Source organism: Eretmochelys imbricata, chromosome 8 (assembly GCF_965152235.1).
Source record: "Eretmochelys imbricata isolate rEreImb1 chromosome 8, rEreImb1.hap1, whole genome shotgun sequence".
NCBI classification, from domain to species: domain Eukaryota; kingdom Metazoa; phylum Chordata; order Testudines; family Cheloniidae; genus Eretmochelys; species Eretmochelys imbricata.
The window spans coordinates 83,555,664-83,576,272 of NC_135579.1; the positions used below are offsets into that span (position 1 = coordinate 83,555,664).

Consider the following 20,609-nt stretch of genomic DNA (forward strand, 5'->3'; position numbering starts at 1 on the left):
TGGTGCATTGAAATTAAAATTTCCAAGATTCACCTATAAACTGGTTAACTTCACTTCAAAAGTCATATCTGCCCGAGAGAAGAAGTTTGTGAATCTTCAGTAGATATCCCCTAAAGATGAAGCCATGTAACAATAATCAAAAACAAGGATTTAGCACAGTTACCAACAGGATTATTTTAAGTAACAACTATTATCTACATGTATTATCTAAATTCTATTTCTTTAAGAGCACACTGATCACCAGCACAGCATCCCTTTGCAGTCCTTCAGAATCCTTAGAGAAAATCACTAGTCTCCAAGTTATATCCTCCTCACAAATGGCCCATTTAGTTGACATTAAAGTTCCAGTTGTTAGCACAAAAGAAGGGCAAGAGACTCAAATCTTGCCCCCTTGACAGTTTGCTCAGCCTGGCTGTTATACCAGTTACCAAATACAGCTACATTCTTCGTGGTTTAGAGCTTAAAAAAAATCTTATGTTTGATATTTTGAATTGAAGTGTAATTACATTTTAGCTCTTTTGACAAATTACCAACTTCTAAAATGTATACAAATAAAAATAACCTAAAAGAAATACTACTATTTTATTTAAATATTTAACCTAAAATTAAAATCTCAAAATAAGACCAAACCACCACCATACTTTGGACCATCTCCTTGATTATTCAGAGAACCATATTCAGTAAACAAACCTGATCACACTCCCACATACATAAAAATATGAGCTTGTACCTTTTCTTTGTCTGTTACTGATTAACTTTGCTTGACGTATATAACAAGTTTTATTGAAATTGGTAATTTGTGGTCCATATACAATGAGGTCCTTTTAGGTTCTCACTTTTCCTTCAATTGTTTTGAAAATTACGTTTGTTTGTTCACACCTGCACATTATAAGTTTCCACCAATGACTCTCAATAACGCTTCTTGCTCTTACGGTATGCTTGTGTGTAACCAATATTTATGTGATATTTTCTCTTATGCTTGCATAGTAAATTAATGTCCAGAAGTTAGTCTTATATGTGGTTCAGTGCCATAATCTCTGAATAATAAAATTATTTATACTATACTGTCTTGACGGTAATCATGCTGAACTTCTGTGGAGAAACTCAATGGCAGAATTTAGACAATTAAACCTTTTCTTTGCCTCCTGCACAATTTTAAATGTATGAAAAAGAGCGAGTAGTGGAGCTATTAAAACATATTACAAACAGGAATTGTTCTTCGAATAACAGCATTTTACTAATTTGTTGAGTTCAGGCAACAGAGTAAATGTTTTGCACTTGTTTGTTTAGTGCCTTTAACGTTCCACTTTTCTACTCTACCATCACACAATCAAACTTGGAATTTAAAACTGGTAAACCCAAATTAAGCTGTACTAAACCTCTAAGTTAGTTGCTGTCTGACATATTCTTGCACTTCCAAGAGGAAGTCCATCATAAAATAACTTCTTATTCTGAGTTGCTTCCCAATACCATTGAGTGAATTCTTAGTCCTGCTTTCAAATTGCCAGCAAGTTTTTATTTCATAAAAGATCCTGTTCCCTTCACAAGCTTTAAGTCACATTTAAAACATTTATGTAGGCAGACAATGTCCATGTGCTGCTTTTTTCCTCTGCTAGGCACTGAAGCCAACAATCAGGGGATCTGGTCTGATTTTAGACTAATGTTCTTAAATCCCAATCCAAAAATTCCAGTATATCTACTGAAGAATTTGACTGGCTTTTGGCCATCCCATTTGTTTTGAAGCCTAATAATTCATGTATCATTTGGCTTCTATACTTAAATTTAATTTGATTAAAGAAAGCAGAGATTTGGCATCTGAGGTTGTCTAATTCCTTCACAGTTAATTCAAACAGACTGTCAACATAGCTTATTTTCGTTTCTTCCTTCCCACTCTGCATAGCCTAGAAATCATTAAATCTATTTTGGCCACAGCAATCTACTTTAGATTCCAGGAATACTTTTTTAAAAAAAATCTAGGCTGTCGATTGGGAATTTTATAACAGAGTGCCATGATAACTTCCAGATACCTCAGTCGTCTGATTCAGATGTCACTGCCTTTTCTTAGCTGTTCTTTTCATATTTAAAAACAGGCTTTGGAATCCAGTCCCTCCTCTACTTTTGTGCAGAGCTGTTTTGCAGCAATTATGAAACGATCTGTCCACTCAAATTCAGTCTTATAGCACATTAATTAACGTATTCAGATACAGAGCTCACAAAAAAACCAATCACTTCAATCTCTCTAGTCACGCGATTACAGACATGAAAGTTGCTATTTTACAACAAAAAAACTTCAAATCCAGACTCCAGCGAGAAACTGCTGAATTGGAATTCATTTGCAAATTGGATACAATTCACTTAGACTTGAATAGAGACTGGGAGTAGCTTAGTCATTATGCAAGGTAGCCTATTTCCCCTTGTTCCCCCCCCCCGACGTTCTTGTTAAACCCTGGATTTGTGCTGGAAATGGCCCACCTTGATTATCATACACAATGTAAGGAGAGTGATCACTTTAGATAAGCTATTACCAGCAAGAGAGTGGGGTGGGAGGAGGTATTTTTTCATGCTTTGTGTGTATATAATAAGATCTTCTTCACTTTCCACAGTATGCATCCAATGAAGTGAGCTGTAGCTCACGAAAGCTTATGCTCAAATAAATTGGTTAGTCTCTAAGGTGCCACAAGTATTCCTTTTCTTTTTGCGAATACAGACTAACACGGCTGTTACTCTGAAACCTAAAACAACCAAACACATTTTTGGAAGGGAAGAGGGAGGAAGATTAATTACAGGGCTTCCACTCAGAGAAACTTTTAATTTTCCCTCTAAGGTTAACTCCCCATCCTCCTCCAGTTTCCAGTCTCACTCACCCACAAGGGAAGCCCAAAGAACATCTACAGAGATTTTAGGTAGTGCATCCTTCTCACTAGGCTTGAAGTTCAAAGGTCTTCTCATCTCTAATGCAAGGTACTTAAGCATGCAATGGGACTATTCATGTGATTAAAGTTACGCACTTGCGTAAGTACCCTACTGAATCAGGGTATTAATCTGCGCTACCTACTGTTCCTCTGTTAAGCAGCTCTCCGCCACCTTCCTGGATCTCTGCTGTGCTGCCCCAGGTAGATAAGCAGACAACGAGGGGAAATTAGTAACAGGGAGGCATAATAATGACAAGAACCTGCTAGTAATTACTCAGTACTTTGAAAGCTTTTTTAAAACAATGTCCGGGGATTTTTATCTTTTGAAAAAAGAAGAGAGGTAAATTAACATTCAAGAATGTTAAACTCATTGCTGGAGACTACAAGAGCACAGCCCCACACAATATGCTCACTCATTGAGGCACGGGCTCCTGCCAGCGATGTGCTAGCAATATTTTAAATGAAGGGTTTTTGCAAAAGCTTCTCTCCTTAGCCAGTGCTAAATCTTATATCACAGTGGCATACAGACTTCCTGAGGTAAGTAGTAAGGGCCAAGGGAATATATTTTGGTTTATTTCCCATTTAAAGAAAGATACACTGTCCAGCATAACCAAGAGGGGAGATTACATCATCACTTGGCAAACAAATCTATTTTAAGCATATGTGCTGGCACCTATACTCAGTTCTGAAAAATATATTATGTTTATAGCTTCAGCAAAGTCTGACTTCATGGAGCATGTACTTTAAGAATCTAATTCAGCAAAGCTCATGGTTAACTTTAAAACACGTGACTTAAACACGCTCAAGTGGTTTGCTGAATTGGGGCCTGAATGCATTCCACTTTCTCACAAGAATAATAGGGAGTGAGGCAAGCCTCTCCAACACATGTATTGAAGGAAGGAGAGTTCTTTCTCCAGGACCCTACTTCATTCAATCTACACTTGTGCACTGAATGACAGGGTTAAAAAAAAATTGCCCCAGCAAAAATTCCCGTCATCTTAATTAAGCAAGCATACAGGGCTACAACAATGCTGGGAAATTTTTATTAACCTATTAAACAAATGAATGCACAGGCAAAAAGTACATGAAATAATCTGCACTTTGATCAAATCAAAAGGGATTAATCCCAGGCCACTGAAACAGACATATCCGAGCCAAAAACATTCTTCTTACATGCAATAAATAGCTAAATATTTTGCACCAAAAAAAAAAAAAAGTTTAATGACAGATTTTACCCGCTCTGTTGTCTTTATTCTTAACATATAACATGTTTTTATTCTGACTTTCCAGAATGACAAATTCACCTGAGCAGAGATCAGAAAAGCCTAAAAGTGAAAGTTTGAGAAAGTTATAAAGAAAGAGGCCCTTTAGAATGGAAACACGTAAGCAAGCTCAACTATACATGCAATTATGCATGTCAGAGAATGAATATATATTTTAAATCAAAATGTCTGCATCATATTGCTGCTAACTACACACCTGTTGCTATAGTCTGACAGGGGTGCTGTATAAAGAACTGTGGGTAGGCGCTTCAGTGGGCATCAATTGTTGTAGAGTGTCCTATTTGTAGAGTGTCCTATATGGAGGCATTGCCCTGGCTTAGGTAAGCTTGGCTGGCCACTACATCGACACTGACGAGTTCAGAAATTAACTGTACCAGAAGGATTTAACTAATGTTAAGCTCTGAAACACTTCAGTCCTTTAGTGTAGACTGGACGTAAATGGAAACTCTGGTTTCAATAATATATGTAAAATAAATAGAAGTGGCTAGACCATGCCAGCTATTGGGAACAACAAAAAAAAAAAAGTTATTGCAGAAATTTAGTATGTTTGCCATGAAAAAAGTTAACATTTTTCACTCAAGTGATTCCACTTCAAAATGTGCTACTGACAAAAGTTGTATTTAATTTTAATACCAACGTGCAGTCCTGCACTAGTCAGTGGATTGCTTTGAAAGAATGTTAGTCATCACACGTCAATAGCTTTATGCAATACTTACAATATTCCATTCTGGTATTATTTTTAAAAAGGCAGAGGAACAAAATAAAATGGAGGTGTAACGTATCCTGATGTCTGCAAGGTTAATTTGCCAAAGTATCACTTCAGAAACAACCTCTCCTAATTTTATCTTTCAAAGCCACATATTCTAAATTGACATTTTATTTCAGCTTTTCAGGCAAAGCTTACTGAAAAAAACATTTCAATGATAGATATGGGCCAAAATTTGCTTCTGATAATCAGTTTATATAACCTCATGCTGTGCAACTCCAGCCAGAAAAAATAATATTTGTCTCACAGGAAAACTTGTTATTTGTCTGGTATAGTTCCTCCTGCCATTAGTAAACATATACTACAAGTATATGTAAACACATACAAATTATGAAGTATATGTAGATCTTTAAAAATAGAAGGAGGAACTTGTAAACTAAAACTAAATTTTAACTTGCTACAACATGCTGCACAAATACTTTAGGGAAATCTACAGGCAAAAGTAACTTTTTTTCTTTAAGTTGCTTCCACTTCCTCCCTAACCCATTTTTAAGGAGTGCTCAAGAATTGCTATTTTGTCAGGCTGTCAAACAATTAAAAAATTAATTGTGAAATTAAAAAAAGCAATTGTAGTTTTAATTGCACTATTAAACAACAGAATACCATTTATATAGATATTTTTGGATGTTTTCTACATTTGCAAATATATTGATTTCAATTACAACACAGAATACAAAGCATACAGTGCTCACTTCATATTATTTTTGATTACAAGTATTCGCACTGTAAAAAAATAAAAAATAGTATTTTTAAATTTTTTAAAAATTCAGTTCACCTCATATAAGTACTGTAGTGCAATCTCTACCATGAAAGTAAAACTTAGAGATGTAGAATTATTTTTTACGTAACTGCACTCAAAAATAAAATATAAAACTTTAGAGCGTACAAGTCCACTCAGTCCAACTTCTTGTTCAGCCAATCGCTAAGACAAACAAGTTTGTTTACATTTACGTGAGAGAATGCTACTCGCTTCTTATTTACAATGTTGCCTGAAAGTGAGAACAGGTGTTTGCATGGCACTGTTGTAGCTGGCGTTGTAAGATATTTACGTGACAGATGTGCTAAACATTTTTATGACCTTTCATGCTTCGATCCCCATTCCAGAGGACATGCTTCCACGCTGATGATGCGTTCTGCTTAATAACAATCCAAAGCAGTGTGGACTGAGGCATGTTAATTATCTGAGTCAGATGTCACCAACAGAAGGTTGATTTTCTTTTTTGGGGTTCAGGTTCTGTAGTTTCCAAATTGGAGTATTGCTCTTTTCAGACTTCTGACAGCATGTTCCATACTTCATCCCTCTCAGATTTTAGAAGACACTTCAGATTCTTAAACCTTGGGTGGAGTACTGTAGCTATCTTTAGAAATCTCACATTGGTACCTTCTTTGCGTTTTGTCAAATCTGCAGTGAAAGTGTTCTTAAATTGAACAACATATGCTGGGTCGTCATCCAAGACTGCCATAACACAAAATATATGGCAGAATGTAGCAAAGACCACAAAACAGGAGACATACTATTCTCCTCCAAGGAGTTCAGTCACAAATTTAATAACGCTTAAAAAAACCAAACCAAAAAAACCCGAGCATCATCGCCATGGAAGCACGTCCTCTGAAATGGTGGCCAAAACATGAAGGGGCATACAAGGGTTTAGCATACCTGGCACGTAAATACCTTGCACTGCTGTAGCTGGCATTGCCATGTTAATACTTGTTCTCACTTTCAGGTGACATTGTAAATAAGAAGTGGGCAGCATTATCTCCTGTGAATGTAAACAAACTTGTTTCAGTGATTAGCTGAACAAGAAGTAGGACTGAGTGAACTTGTAGGTGCTGAAGTTTTACATGGTTCTATTTTTGAGTGCAGTTATGTAAAAAAAAAAGAATCTACATTTGTAAGTTACACTTTCATGATAAAGAGATTGCACTACAATAGTTGTCTGAGGTGAACTGAAAAATACTATTTCTTTTGTTTATCTTTTTAACAGTCAAATATTTGTAATCAATATTAAGTGAGCACTGTACACCTTGTATTCTGTGTTGTAATTGAAATCAATATATTTGAAAATGTAGAAAGTATCCAAAAATATTTATATTAAATTAACTCAATTAAAAAAAATCAAAATCAGTTTTAATCACACACTGTTAAACAATAATAGACTACCAACTTAAATTTGTTTTGAGTTAATCGCTTGAGTTAACTGCAATTGACAGCCCTACTATTTAGATTTAATTCTTATGACAAATACATTCTAAAAGCACAACAATGTATCAAGCACTGAAGGATTATGAGAAAATTTACAAATTGTACATAATCTTTTTCCCCTATACAAAAACATACAGGAATAATAGATTAAAAAAGGTAAAATTATTTACATAAATTACTATGTAATGGTCACTGCTGCTAAGTAGTAATGACAAGAATTAGAAGAGGTTACTTAGGCAGGAATAGTTTAAATCAGGGGTTCTTAAACTTCATTGCATCACGACTCCTTTCTGACAAGAAAAATTACTACACGAACCCAGGATGGGGGACTGAAGCCTGAGCCTCACCGCCCCACATGGGGGCAAAAGCCAAAAAGCCCCCCGCCCAGGGTGGGGAGCCAAAGCAGAAGCCCAAGGGCATCAGCCCCAGGTGAGGGGGCCTGAAACTTGAGCCCCACCACACAGGGCTGTTGCCCTTGGGATTCAGCCCCGAGGAGTGGGGCTTGGACTTTGGCCCCAGGCCCAAGCAAGTTTTATGCCAGCCCTGGTGTCCCCATTAAAATGGGGTTGCGACACACAGTTTGAAATCTGCTGCTTTAAATTATTCCATACAAGGTTCCATATTTTACATTCACATCAGGGAAGATTCACACATCACATTCTTAACACTTTACAGGAAGATTGTGCATTTAAGGTCTGATCTGACTCCCACGGACCTCTACGGTAGGCAGATCAGGCCCTTTGTCCTGGCTTGGGGCAGTTTTTATAGTAAGGCTGCAAGTATAAAACCAAATGAAAGTTAAGTGCACCCACAGATTTCTCTCACACGGTTTACAAAGGTCAGATTCCCTGACAAGGGAGAAGACAGGAATTAGTGTCTGTCAAAGAGACATCAACCTTCTCCATTCTGTTCTACCCCTCCCTGACCCTTCTCAAAAAAGCCACAACAAAAAATTAACATGAGAAAATTTGATCTAATTATCATTTCATTCTATTTAATGTTTGAATATCAGACTATACTTAAAAATATTCACATGCATTACAGTGACTAGCCATATCCAACATCAAAATAAGTTACATCAGATAATGAATTTGTTCATAGTCTTCTACATATAAAGAAAATCTTGAACAAAAGTATTTGCCACTATAAATCCTTGCAGATTACTCCACAAGAAATGCCATAATTTTTCTGAGACGATGTCTTTCAGTTTGACTGGAGAGAGACTGAAACATTCTTCCCAAGTTAAAACTGGCTGTTCAGACCATGAATTTAAGATACCAACAAAAAAGTCATAGCAACAACATGGCTAGCAGGCCCTACCTATCAAAATGCTTTATTCGTTGTATTCCCACTCAAGCTGCCCTTATAAATAAAATACATAGTAAATTGCATCAGGCAACTGATAAGCTCTCCCTCAAGGGAGCTACAGAATGAACATTTGAAAAGAATGCAATTACTTGGAACAGACTCTTAGTAAACAAGCAATGAATTTGACAAACAATGGAACATCAATTTTTAAAAAGTCTGTCTTAGAAATGAAGTCTTTTAAATGTGTAATCACAGCTATAATTAAACAGATTACAAAATATCATATTTACAAAGTAGTAATTTTCTAAGGACTGAGTGATCAATGTTTAAAACTTGAGTTTACAGGAAAGAAGTTACAAGTAAACTGACAACAGCTGATATGCATGAGAACCTTGTGCCAATGGAAATTTATATGACTGTGGTTTCAGTCCTCAAAATGTAACGTCCATACCCCTTTCTCCTTTATGAGTTACGGTAACAGGTGTAAAGAAACATGCCAGAAAGCTAACTTTGATCTAAATTTAAACTCCCATGTTACTAAGAGCTATATTTAGTGGTTATAGAATATCAGCAGGATTAACAGATGAAAAGTACTGCCCCCTGGTGACATTCAAAGTTGAAGCTAACAAACATAAGATTTGTTTTGCATTAAGTAATTGGCAATTACCCATTTTAGATCAGGGGGCCTGTGTATCAGGGACATATCTTTGTCCATCCCTCTGAAAATCCCCCTCCCCCCAAGTTTGGCAAAGTTATAAGTCTTTGAAATAACTGCAGTTCACACATGATCAGACTTAATAGTGTTGACAGAGAAAATCTCTTAAGGTTCCATTCACACAGCAAGCTTCAGCTCATGGCGGAGCAGGATTTTCCCTGCAATGGCAGCTCTGAGCTGTTGAGGGCTGGGCCAGGTCTGGGTCCTGAGAACAGGGGGACAACATTTCCTGTACTTTTTGTGCCCCTTAGCTGATGCCCAGGAAGGAGAGACGAAGCTGCTGGATTCAAATGCAAAGCGGACAAGAGACAGGGTTTTTTTTTTTTTTTGGAGGGAAGAGAAGGGAAAAGGAAAGGGGGAGTGGGACTGGTTGGGTATTAGACTGGGAACTGGGTAGGAGGAGACATATGAGGAGAAGCCAGGATACAGGCGAAGAACTGATAAATGGCTGGGTAAAGAGAACAGGAAACCTGATTTGACTAGGAGCCCAGGGACCGAAACAAGAACTATGCTCCAATGGAGATGGAGAACGGGAAATGAGAAAGGGGCAAGAGGGAAGATGGGATGACACTGAGACAAGAAGCCTAAGGAGCCCAAAGTGAAATGGCTTGGTGAAGAGAATGGCAATAAGACAGGTTGGAAGGGACAGGGAAAAAGACTCTGTGCCTAGTACAGTACATTCCCTTCAGAGCCTCGAATGGAACCCTAAATTTCCCGAGTCTCACTATTCCTTTGTCAGCAAACATCTGTGAAAAGTCTCTGGCAAAGGCTCTCTCTCATCCCCATCTAGTATCAATCTACCCAAGGATAACAGCCTATTAGTTACTGTAACAGCTCAAGTGGCAGAAGTCTGTATGTTGGATCTAAAGGATCGGCCCTCCTACGTGACAAAATAAGTTTTTTCAGTTGGCTTTTTAGAAAACCTAGGAAACTGCGTACACACAAAAAAAGTATGTTAAGAATGCTAAGGTTGCAAAGTCAAACACTCAAATATTAGGAAATGCCAGAATTTAGGTTGCCAGTGCAACCTCAGTCTCGCCCTCTTGTGCACTTGCATTATGATACAGTCTTTAATTATATGATCACATACTACTTTTTCCTCCACAAGACCTCTGCCTCATTCACTGCACAGGACGGACCTGCTTTGGGGATAAATCAGGGTTGCAGATACAAGGATGCTGCTGTCTGTGAGACTCCTGCTTCATTTGTTACAGAAATTGGAAGGTGTATAGTGAATGAGGCAGGGTACTGAAGGAAGAAAAAGGACAGTCTTTCACGTAAGACAGCTTAATGCTACCCTGGAGAAATGGATTCTATCCTTGCCCCAGCATAGAGTTCCTACATGATGCCAGGCATGTCACAAACTTTTCACAGGCTTTTCACTAACTGTATGTTCTTCATTTTCTGGGTGTCTGACTTGAGACCCTGGGGTCTCATTTGCAGAAACACTGGGCTCTTGCAGCTGAAGTCTATGGAAGCCATGCCTAAATATATAAAGTGCTTTACAACCTTAAGTACTTTTGAAATGTCTCAAATTGGGCTCCAAACGTAGTGGATACTTTTGACCATAACCTCTGTGCCTCAAAGCTCCATCTGTAATACGGGGATAATACTATCCCCTCACCTCGTAGGGGTATTGTGAAGATTAATTAGTATTTGTGAAGCACTCAGATATTACAATGATAAGTACCATAGAAGAGGAAATTAATAATACTGCTTTTAGAACAGGGTTTGAATAATGGGACTAAATGAATTCTGGGGCCACACACTGAACTATGAAGGTAACAAAATACCGAATAGCTGCTCATTGAGCACCATCCATTCTGTGCACTGAATGAGGCAGGGGATTTGTGGAAAAATAGAATATGGGCTCACGTAATTAAAGATTTATCATAGGGCATACCCACAACAGGGACAAATTAAGGTTCCAAAGACAACCTTAATTCTGCCATTTCCTAATTTATGAGTGCTTGACTTTGCAACCTTAATAAATGTTCTTTTAACCTATTTTTTGTGTGTGTAACTCTCTCTCACACCCCGCCCCCTGCAGACCCCATCCAGGAGACTGTATGCCAATTTGCAGCCTAGACTGAATTTTTATAGCCTTTCCTACCTCCTGGGGAAGAGCACCCAGTCATGGCTGCTACATGAGGCAGGCAGAGCTCTTCCTCTCAGGAGCTAACACAAATTTTTGGGAAAAGAGGGGAAAGAAGCAGCAGTCAGTACCTTTTTCACAAGGAGAGAGGGCAACAGCAGAGCTGCTAAGCTTATTCTCCGAACTCCTCCCCTTCTTGTGAAAAACAGGTCAGTCTGCTCTCTGCTTTGCTTTCCTTTCCTCCCATCTTCTTTGCTCCAACATTAAGCCTAGGAAGGAGAAGAGATGATGGAACCTTAAAATTGTTTGCAAAGCTGTTGTAGGTGTTGTGCACACACTGGAGGTGGGCAGGGGAGTTAACCCCCCCATATCTTATTTTAAATCTTTTTCAGATCTGATCATTTTTTAAATTAACACTAATGCATGTGCAGGAGAGGAAAGGAAAAGGAACAGGACAGAAAGTGACGAGCAAGAGTGTGGGATTAACTTTTCCCCTTAAAGACAGCTAAAATAGAAACACTCTTAATATTACTCCAGTTCTTGTAGTTACCACAGGGTTGTTATGTGATCACAAATGGAAGGGGAGGTGATTCAGAAGACAATTTCATGGAATTTATTAGGGATTTAGGACAAATTTGTGTGTGGATAATTGCAAAATTTCATCTCTTTCATTTTTTGTAGGTCTACGCCATGATTATTTTCTTGCAATCCTTGAACTCCCCCAGTTCTACATAATATTTCAGGAATTATTGTTAGAGTTCAGAAAGTTCAGAGAACCCCTATCACCCCATTATAAGTATCATCTTAACTAGCCAATTTAAATAGACTCAGACTTTAAGGTCTATGTATTCTTCTTCTACAGATATTACTATAACATATTTTTAGGTTCAGAAATCCTGGAACATTGAGAAATATAAATATACCAGAAAAATACTCTTCCTGAGACCATTTATAAAGATGGGTAAAGTTTGGAGATTGAGCCAAGTGACATGCAATTATACTAAGCCAGATAATGGGGTAAAACTGAATTATGTAGAGATGATGGTCCATTTACTGTTCAGTATATTTCTGTTTATTGGGTCTTTGGTGTTTTTTTTACCATCTGGTTGATCATGTTAAGAATGATAAAAGTATAAAGATAGAAGAACTCACCAATATCATTTGCTAGGGAAGAAGGATCAGATGCCCCAAGGGTTGCCTCAAATTCCTCCTGAAGACGATAAGCTCTTTGAAGCAGGGATTCAAGCTTATGAATGAATTCAGCACTAATGATATCCTGCAAGCAAAATTAAATTATACTGTACTTAACAGAAAATCACATTTCTTTCTAAACTACTACTTTTCAAAACTCTAAAAATATTAAGCCTTCAAAGAGTTCACAGTACCCCATTAACTACGCAGTAAAAAAGTTCAGACATTATCAAAGAGCTCAGGCATCCAAAATACTTGCTCTACTGGGTACAGATACACCTTATTAGGTATAAGTAAAATAAAACCAGCATTTAAAACAAAAATCTTTGTAAGATGAGTGAAATCATCATTCCTGATATTTACTGCACTAGTGATGATGAACGCCATGGTGTTTGAAATGTGTGTGCATACTTTACTATCAGGCATTTTAGGACAGAATTTTATGGGCAAGGGGAACAAAGTTTAATTTCATTACATTGTGCATGTTCACCAATGAGTTCTGCCTCCCAGGAGCCATTTGTACTGAGTTCCTATCCCATCTCAGAGTTTTTCTTTTAACTTCGGGAGGAAGTGACAAATGGGTGCGCTGCAGAGAACTGGTTCAGGGAACGCCAATGGACCTCTGATTGTGTGGTGGTTTGATAATATCCTCCAGGAGGAATGCTAATGGAGCAACAATTGCCTATATGGCTAAAAACAGGCTAATGCTAGGGGGAAAGGCTGAGGTGGAGGGAAAAAAAAAAAAAAGAAAAAGTGCTCCAACTGCAGGTATTCAGAAGAAGTTTCAGCAGCTGCAGTAGAAGCTAAGCTCTGTTACTCAAATATTTTCAGTCATTTGGCTATGCTACAACTATATACTAATATGAGAGAGTATGTAATACTCACTTCTACACTCTCTTCTGCAATGGCATCTCCTGCTCCTAGTTTGATGGAACTACAATTTGCTTCATCTTCAGCCTGTCTGCTACGGAAAGTCAGTGCCTGCTCCCATCGACGTAGTGCCTCTTCAAAAAGCTCCATACCTTCAGTAGATCATGAACACTTCCATTACATCAACAGAAATCCTCTGCATTCTTTTATGTGTCACTGTCCACAACTAACCACACACAAAATAAGATTATAGTACAAGTGGAAATATTGTTTTAATTAAATTACTAGCAATTCCAACGTTATTTCCTTAAGTTCATGACAAGAGGTAATTTATGATTAAAGCAAAGGAGTTCAGTAAGCATCTCTCCTACTTACTTACAGAATTTTATATTAATTACCAATCTGTTAATGTAACGAACATATATTGTCAACTTTTCATCTTTTAAAAAATTGCATGTGTCATAACAGGGAAAGATTTCCTTTTCTAAATTCATTAAAATTAATGCTGGGTGAAATTTTTTGGCTGAACTTTTTTAAGCCAAAAAAAAAAAATGCAGATTTGGTGAGGATGAAATATTTCATGAATGTGCATTCTTTTTGCCAAACTATGTCAACAATCTGTTTATCGGCTTTAGGTAAAATAAGAATTCATGGATATCTGTATATTGGAGGTATTTTGTCTAGCATAAGTAAAAAGATCAAGTTTTTAGGCGGCCTTGGTAGCATATCATGATAATACTATGAAGGAGTCACTTTATTATAAATCAGGGTAATCTGTTCAAATTTTAAAGCATCTGAAAGTGGCTGGCAAAAACATAGTACGGCACCATACCACATATTATTATAACCTACCCATCAAATATAAATTTTCAGGTGTGGTCACTGGAATATTGACAAGCTTAATATCTTCATCTGCTTTGTCCCAGGAACTGGAATTGGCACAAGCACAACTATGGGAAGAGGTGACACTTTGGACCTAAAAAAGTGAGGTGCATTGTTAAACGAAGGGTACTTTAATAATAATTATTTCCTGGTGCAGTACACTACATAGCCCTGATTACAACTAGTTACTGTAACAGATTACATTTCAAAAAATATAACAAAGTATTGGCTCTTTTCAGGCCAAGAGTAATGTTAATTGCTTTTCATGACACCACACTCAAGTATTAACAACGATATAATAGAAGTGTTAATGTTCAGTCTCACTGGGAAATTCAAATTCATGATAAAAATTAATCAGTAATAATTACTATAACAAGAATATAATCAGCAATTTGTAATGGTTAGGTTTCAAAACTAAGTTTGACACCTGATTGTAAAACCATATGAAAAACAAGTTTAAAAAAATAAATCTTGCTCTCTAGTCTTGTGTTTTATTGGATATTTTACAGCTTCATCAGGCACTATACAGTGAAAAAAATTCCACTCTGATCTTTCTTTACCACCTAGAAGAAATGTGATCTCCAGGTACACTCGTTCTAGGGCATGGAATCTTGAGCGGTGCTTGGGGCCCTAGTACTAGATAACAGCAGGGTGCCACCTGATGGCTCCAGACAGGTGAAAGGGTAGCGGGAAAGTGCAGGATCCAAACAGGGCCTCATGGAGAGCTCCATAACTTGTCCCTGGAACCTGAACTAACGAGATTCCCTTTGTGTACCAGGCAAAGTGCAGCAGATGCTGCACTTCGAGGGGACATGAGGTTCCCCGAAGACTTACAGGAAGCTCTCTCACGGGGTTGCTCACAGCGAGGACCCGGGGGGGGGGGGCAGGCAGGCAAGGCTTAATGCCTGGATCTTTGGGCATAATAGATGCCCAAAATGATGGGGGAACAAAGGATGGGGAGCCCTCTTCCCCCCCGCCCCGATTCCCAACTGACTAACACTAAAAAAATAAAAACTATTTACAATATTTACAGATTCAGCAGCAGAATGCTGAAGAGTAGAAAATGGACACAGGAGTTTCCATCCCAATGAGTCCCAGACAGCAAGCAGCAGAAAAGGAATTGGAAAGGTGGTCAGTCTGTGCTACCCTTTATGTCTTCATTCAGAAGCACAAGGAGGTGCAGGATGCAGACCAACTGACATTGCTATTAAAGAATTTCTGGTCCCGGGGGCATGCATACCCACAGTGAATACCCATAGAGATCAGCACTCAGAGAAGAACAAGTCCTCTTCTCACTGCCCTGAGCTACCCAACACCAGGTCTGTATGACCTCCTCTGAGCTGTGCTAGCACAAAAAAAGTAAAAGACATGTCCAGAGGGAGATATACACAGTAAATGGAGGATTTATGAGAGCTCCTCCTCCACCTTCAAAGCTGTTCTAATGTGGAACTTACCTTGCTTCTACGTAAAAGATAAGCTAAACTTCACCATGCATGCGTCTTGCTGGCTGTGCAGCCCATACAGCCAGACAATTTCAGCTCAAGAGAACTGTGTGCATTCACTGTAGGCAGTGAAAATTAAAGTTCAGCAGTTTATTCAGTTTAGTGTATAACAGATCCTTAAGAATAGCTAATACTTACCGAAGCCAAACTTTGTACTGAACCAGAATATTTACTGAAAAGTCCTCCATTTGCATAAACACAAGACTGAGATCCTTTTTCTTTGGCTGAATTCAAAGAAAGAGTCAAGTTTTGTCTGCTACTGGAACAACTGGAACCTAATAAACAGAGAGACTAACGTTAAAAGCTTCTGCAACCAGAAACATTTATTATATCAGCAAGTGTTCAGCCCTGAATTTTATCTAAATATTCACTGTGTCACATAAGAACTTTAATGACTAATCTTATCTTCCCACTTTGATGTTTATATATAAAAGTATCAAAATACCTGCAAGAATGAGCACATTATTAAAACATTTGCTCTAAAAGATATCAAAACCACTTCTATCAATAGTCAAAATTTATCTTCAGAACTGTTGAAAACAGTAACTCTCAATAAGCTTTCGATTAAAAGATTTTATTTGCAGAGATTATAATTAAAACATTGGCTTTCAGAGCAATGCCTGCCTCAGTTATTATAGGGTTCTAATTTTTGTTTTTACACTTGTCTATTTTTCTATTTTCTTTAAATACCTTAGAATTACAAACACACAGTTTCCTTATTTCCAAAACTAAAGAAAAATCTGTCTTGAGTTTGATTACATAGTATTTAAGGTTTATGTAAGAGAAGAAAAAAGGCTTCTTTGGTTCTCTCATGTACCTTTTTCTGATGCAGCTGTTTTAGTACATTCTAATACAAGATGGCCTGGCTCCCATGGTGACACTTTTGTGTTTTTCTTTCCACGTTTTCTTTTAAAATGATGTGCTAGAAAAATTACAGATACTGCACTCACTGCTGTTACTACAAACAGCTTCTTCAACCCAGGGGAAAGTTTTACCTGAAAAGAAATCATGACTATGTCATCATTGAAAGTTAACACACGCTCTGATTCAGGCATGGCTCCTAAGTCCTTCTCCCGTCCACACACACAACCCCTTCAACTGAGAGCTGTGGTGCTTTCAACCAAAGCTACCTGGAGATAACCCACCAGCTTTGCAATGAAGACAGTCCAAATCACTTGTGTGCTGACAGTCCTTCAATGCCCTCCCACAATTCCCCCTGCGTGCCCAGAAGGATAGTCAAGTTCTTCCACAATTCACTGGGAAAGAATCAGAGTAGCTCAGCTTACTGCTGCACAACGAACCATAGGATATGCCCCCAGATGACTTAATGACACACATGGGTGAGTTACTCCTGGGGGAATTCTGCATCACTGCACATGCCCAGAATTCATGGTCCCCGCAGAAAAATGACTTCTGACACAGAAGTAAAGGGAAGGCGCAAGAGTGATCACGTGTCCCTCCCCGGCAGCGAAGGCAGGTTGGTTTGGGCACCCAGAGCAGCCAGTAGAGACTTAAATCATCGTCAGGATGAAGGGGGGATCACTCTGTCCCTATAGCTTATTATTGCGGCACGCTTGGTGTCGCGGAGCAGGGCTTCAGGGTGTTTCTGAGGTAGGCAGGCATGGGGCAGGCTCTGTCCCCTCAGTCAGAGCGCAATACAGCAGCCTGCTTGCTTAGTGACTTGTTCCCATTGTCTTTGTGAATTCCCCCAGGAATATAAAACATGGGTAAAAGTTTTAAGGCTCCTTTACATTGCCGGAGGGGTATAAAGGACAGTATGGCCTTATAAATGCTTATGGTGTTTTAGTGATTAGAACTGGTCTAAATTTTTGGACTGAAAAAATGTGCTCCATTAACTGCTTGCTACTGACCTTTCTGGAGATGGTCAGTAGCCAGTATAAATTGTGAGCTTGATTCCCCGGCCCTCAGTTGCTCTTCAGTTGCCTACGATGTAGCACTGAGCATATGGCTGCATATATTTGTTGACTAATAACTAGAAATAAAGGGTCAAACCTAGCTACATTACTATTAGCCAAGGGGGACTGGGGATTTCCTCCAATGCTCCCCACTCTCATTCTCCATCCATTGTTTTGTAGTTTAAATAAAATTACCGAAATAATTGAAACCATTTTCAATTATACCATAAAAGAGAGATTATACTGTGTTATAATATATATGCAGAATTTTGTATTTTTTGGTGCAGAATTCCCCCAGTAGTGAGTGCAGCACCAGTGAAGACACAGTAAGTCAGTTGTGGGCTTTGCAATGTGGCTTCTCACACCAGAAGTAGGCAATTCTGGGTGCCAGTCACCTCAGCGAAATCTTCACTAAAGATGTACCCCAAGAGTTGGGATCTTTTTAAAGCATTATTAAAATTTTACTGACTACCTAAGGAATTGACACTGAAACTTTCAGGTAAACATTTTTAAATATCAGTAACTGTCAGATCCCATAGCTACTTTCCAAATTATTTATCCAACAGCTTTAAAAACAAAGAAACAAAAAAACCATGAGGAACAGCAAAGACCTCAATGGACTAACGTTTTTTGGATCAGTATCCCTCCTCTTTCCACAATTTAAGAAACATAATTTATTCCTTTTTTTTTAGTTTGAAACACATGTGCTTACACTTTGTATTTGGCTAGCAGAGTGATATTTTACTTCTACATTTTTGTCTGGATATAAGCCACTTTCATTTGAAATTTTAACATGAAGTTTTATGGAAAACCTGACATTATAAATGCACAATAAAGCACAATTCTGCATTGGCAAAGAAAAACTAGGTGATTAAATATAATAGCCTCAGACTGAGTCTCAGTCTCTAACATCTAGGAATTTCTTCTGTGACTCTCTATATAATGTGATAAACAGTAAAGTTCAGATACCAATAAGCAACACTCTAAATATGCAACTACTGGAATTAAAAATATTAACAAAACTTTGAAAATCTGAAGTGGCAAACAGTTCAGGAAAGTAAAGAAAAAAATTTAAATGGAAAATGAGGTGTTAGATCATAAGTAGGGGATTTATGCTGTTTTGGTGGTAGAGAGCAGAAAACAGAAACCCACTTTGGGGCTCCCTCAGAGGGTGGGCATAGTGGTTTTACAGCATGCCCCTCCCTCAGAATAAGGGCATGGCTGGAATATCTCAGCTGTCTGGCAATCCTCAGCTGTAGATTGCTTGGAGATATAATTAGCCAAGTGTAATTTAAAGAAACCCTGAGGTTGCAAATTACACTTCAGGTAAGGCCAGCCTTTAGCCAACCACAGGGTAAGACAGCTGGAAAGGGTCTAGAGCCACCTCTGCCCCCTTATCCGAACCCTCACAGTGTATCATGGCCAGAGCTGTAGATCTAGTCCAAGATTGAAAACACAAGTTTATATAAACACTAAGGCTGTCAATTAGTTGCAGTTAACTCACGTGATTAAAAAAATTAATCACGATTAATTGCAGTTTTAATTGCGCTGTTAAACAGAATACCAATTAAAATTTGTTAAATATTTTGGATGTTTTTCTACATTTTCAGATACATTGATTTCAATTACAACACAGAATACAAGAGTGTACAGTACTCAATTTATATTATTTTTATTACAAATATTTGCAATGTAAAAATGATAAACAAAAGAAATAGCATTTTCCAATTCACCTCATACAAGTACCGTAGTGCACGCTCTTTGTCATGAAAGCGCAATTTACAAATGTAGATTTTTGTTGTTGTTACCTAACTGCACTCAAAAACAAAACAATGTAACACTTTAGAGCCTACAAGTCCACTCAGTCCTACTTCTTCTTCAGCCAATCGCTCAGACAAACAAGTTTTTTACATTTGCAGGAAATAATGCTGCCCACTTCTTGTTTTCAGTGTCACCTGAAAGTGAGAACGAGCGTTCGCATGGCACTGTTGCAGCCAGCGTTGCAAGATATTTACGTGTCAGATGCACTAAGATTCATATGTCCCTTCATGCTTCAACCACCATTCCAGAGGACATGCGTCCATGCTGATGATGGGTTCTGCTCAATAATGATCCAAAGCAGTGCAGATGAATGCATATTCATTTTCATCATCTGAGTCAGATGCCACCAGCAGAAGGCTGATTTTCATTTTTGGTGGTTCGAGTTTCCACATCAGAGTATTGCTCTTTTAAGACTTCTGAAAGCATGCTCCACATCCCGTCCCGATCAGATTTTGGAAATCACTTCAGATTCTTAAACCTTGTGTCGAGTACTGTAGCTAGCTTTAGAAATCTCACATTGGTACCTTCTTTGCATTTTGTCAAATCTGTTGTGAAAGTGTTCTTAAAATGAATGTGTGCTGGGTCATCATCCAAGACTGCTATAACATGAAATATATGGCAGAAAGTGGGTAAAACCATGGAGCGGGAGACATACAATTCTCCCTCAAGGACTTCAGTCACAAATTTAATTAACAAATTATTTTTTTAATGAGCGTCATCAGCATGAAAGCATGTCCTCTGGAATAGCGACCAAAGCATGAAGGGGCATACGAATGTTTAGCATATCTGACATGTAAATACCTTGCAATGCTGACTACAAAAGTACCATGCCAACATCTGTTCTCACTTTCAGGTGACATTATAAATAAGAAGCGGGCAGCTTTATCTCCCGTAAACGTAAACAAACCTTGTTTTTCTGAGCGATTGGCTGAACAAGTAGGAGGACTGAGTGGACTTGTAGGCTTTAAAGTGTTACATTGTTTTATTTTTGAATGCAGTTTTTTGTACATAATTTATGTAAGTTCAACTTTCATAATAAAGAGATTGCACTACAGTACTTGTATTAGGTGAACTGAAAAATACTCTTATTTGTATAGTGCAAATATTTATAAAAAATATAAAGTGAGCACAGTACACTTTGTATT

General features: G+C 38.0%; 1 protein-coding gene across 6 annotated transcripts in view; it reads right to left on the reverse strand.

The window, feature by feature from the left end:
- The window catches only part of MIGA1 (mitoguardin 1), a 57,488-nt gene that overhangs the window by 31,910 nt on the left and 4,969 nt on the right, over positions 1-20,609 (reverse strand). For all 6 annotated transcript variants that reach the window (XR_013346844.1, XR_013346843.1, XM_077823970.1 and 3 more), the window contains exons 3-7: positions 16,545-16,722; positions 15,866-16,002; positions 14,196-14,319; positions 13,359-13,495; positions 12,435-12,558 (exon numbers count right to left, since the gene is read on the reverse strand). Coding sequence is in view for 4 of the 6 variants with exons in the window: in XM_077823970.1 (XP_077680096.1) it covers positions 12,435-12,558; positions 13,359-13,495; positions 14,196-14,319; positions 15,866-16,002; positions 16,545-16,722 (700 nt within the window). In the remaining 2 variants the exon portion in view is untranslated. The remainder of the gene's footprint in view (positions 1-12,434; positions 12,559-13,358; positions 13,496-14,195; positions 14,320-15,865; positions 16,003-16,544; positions 16,723-20,609) is intronic.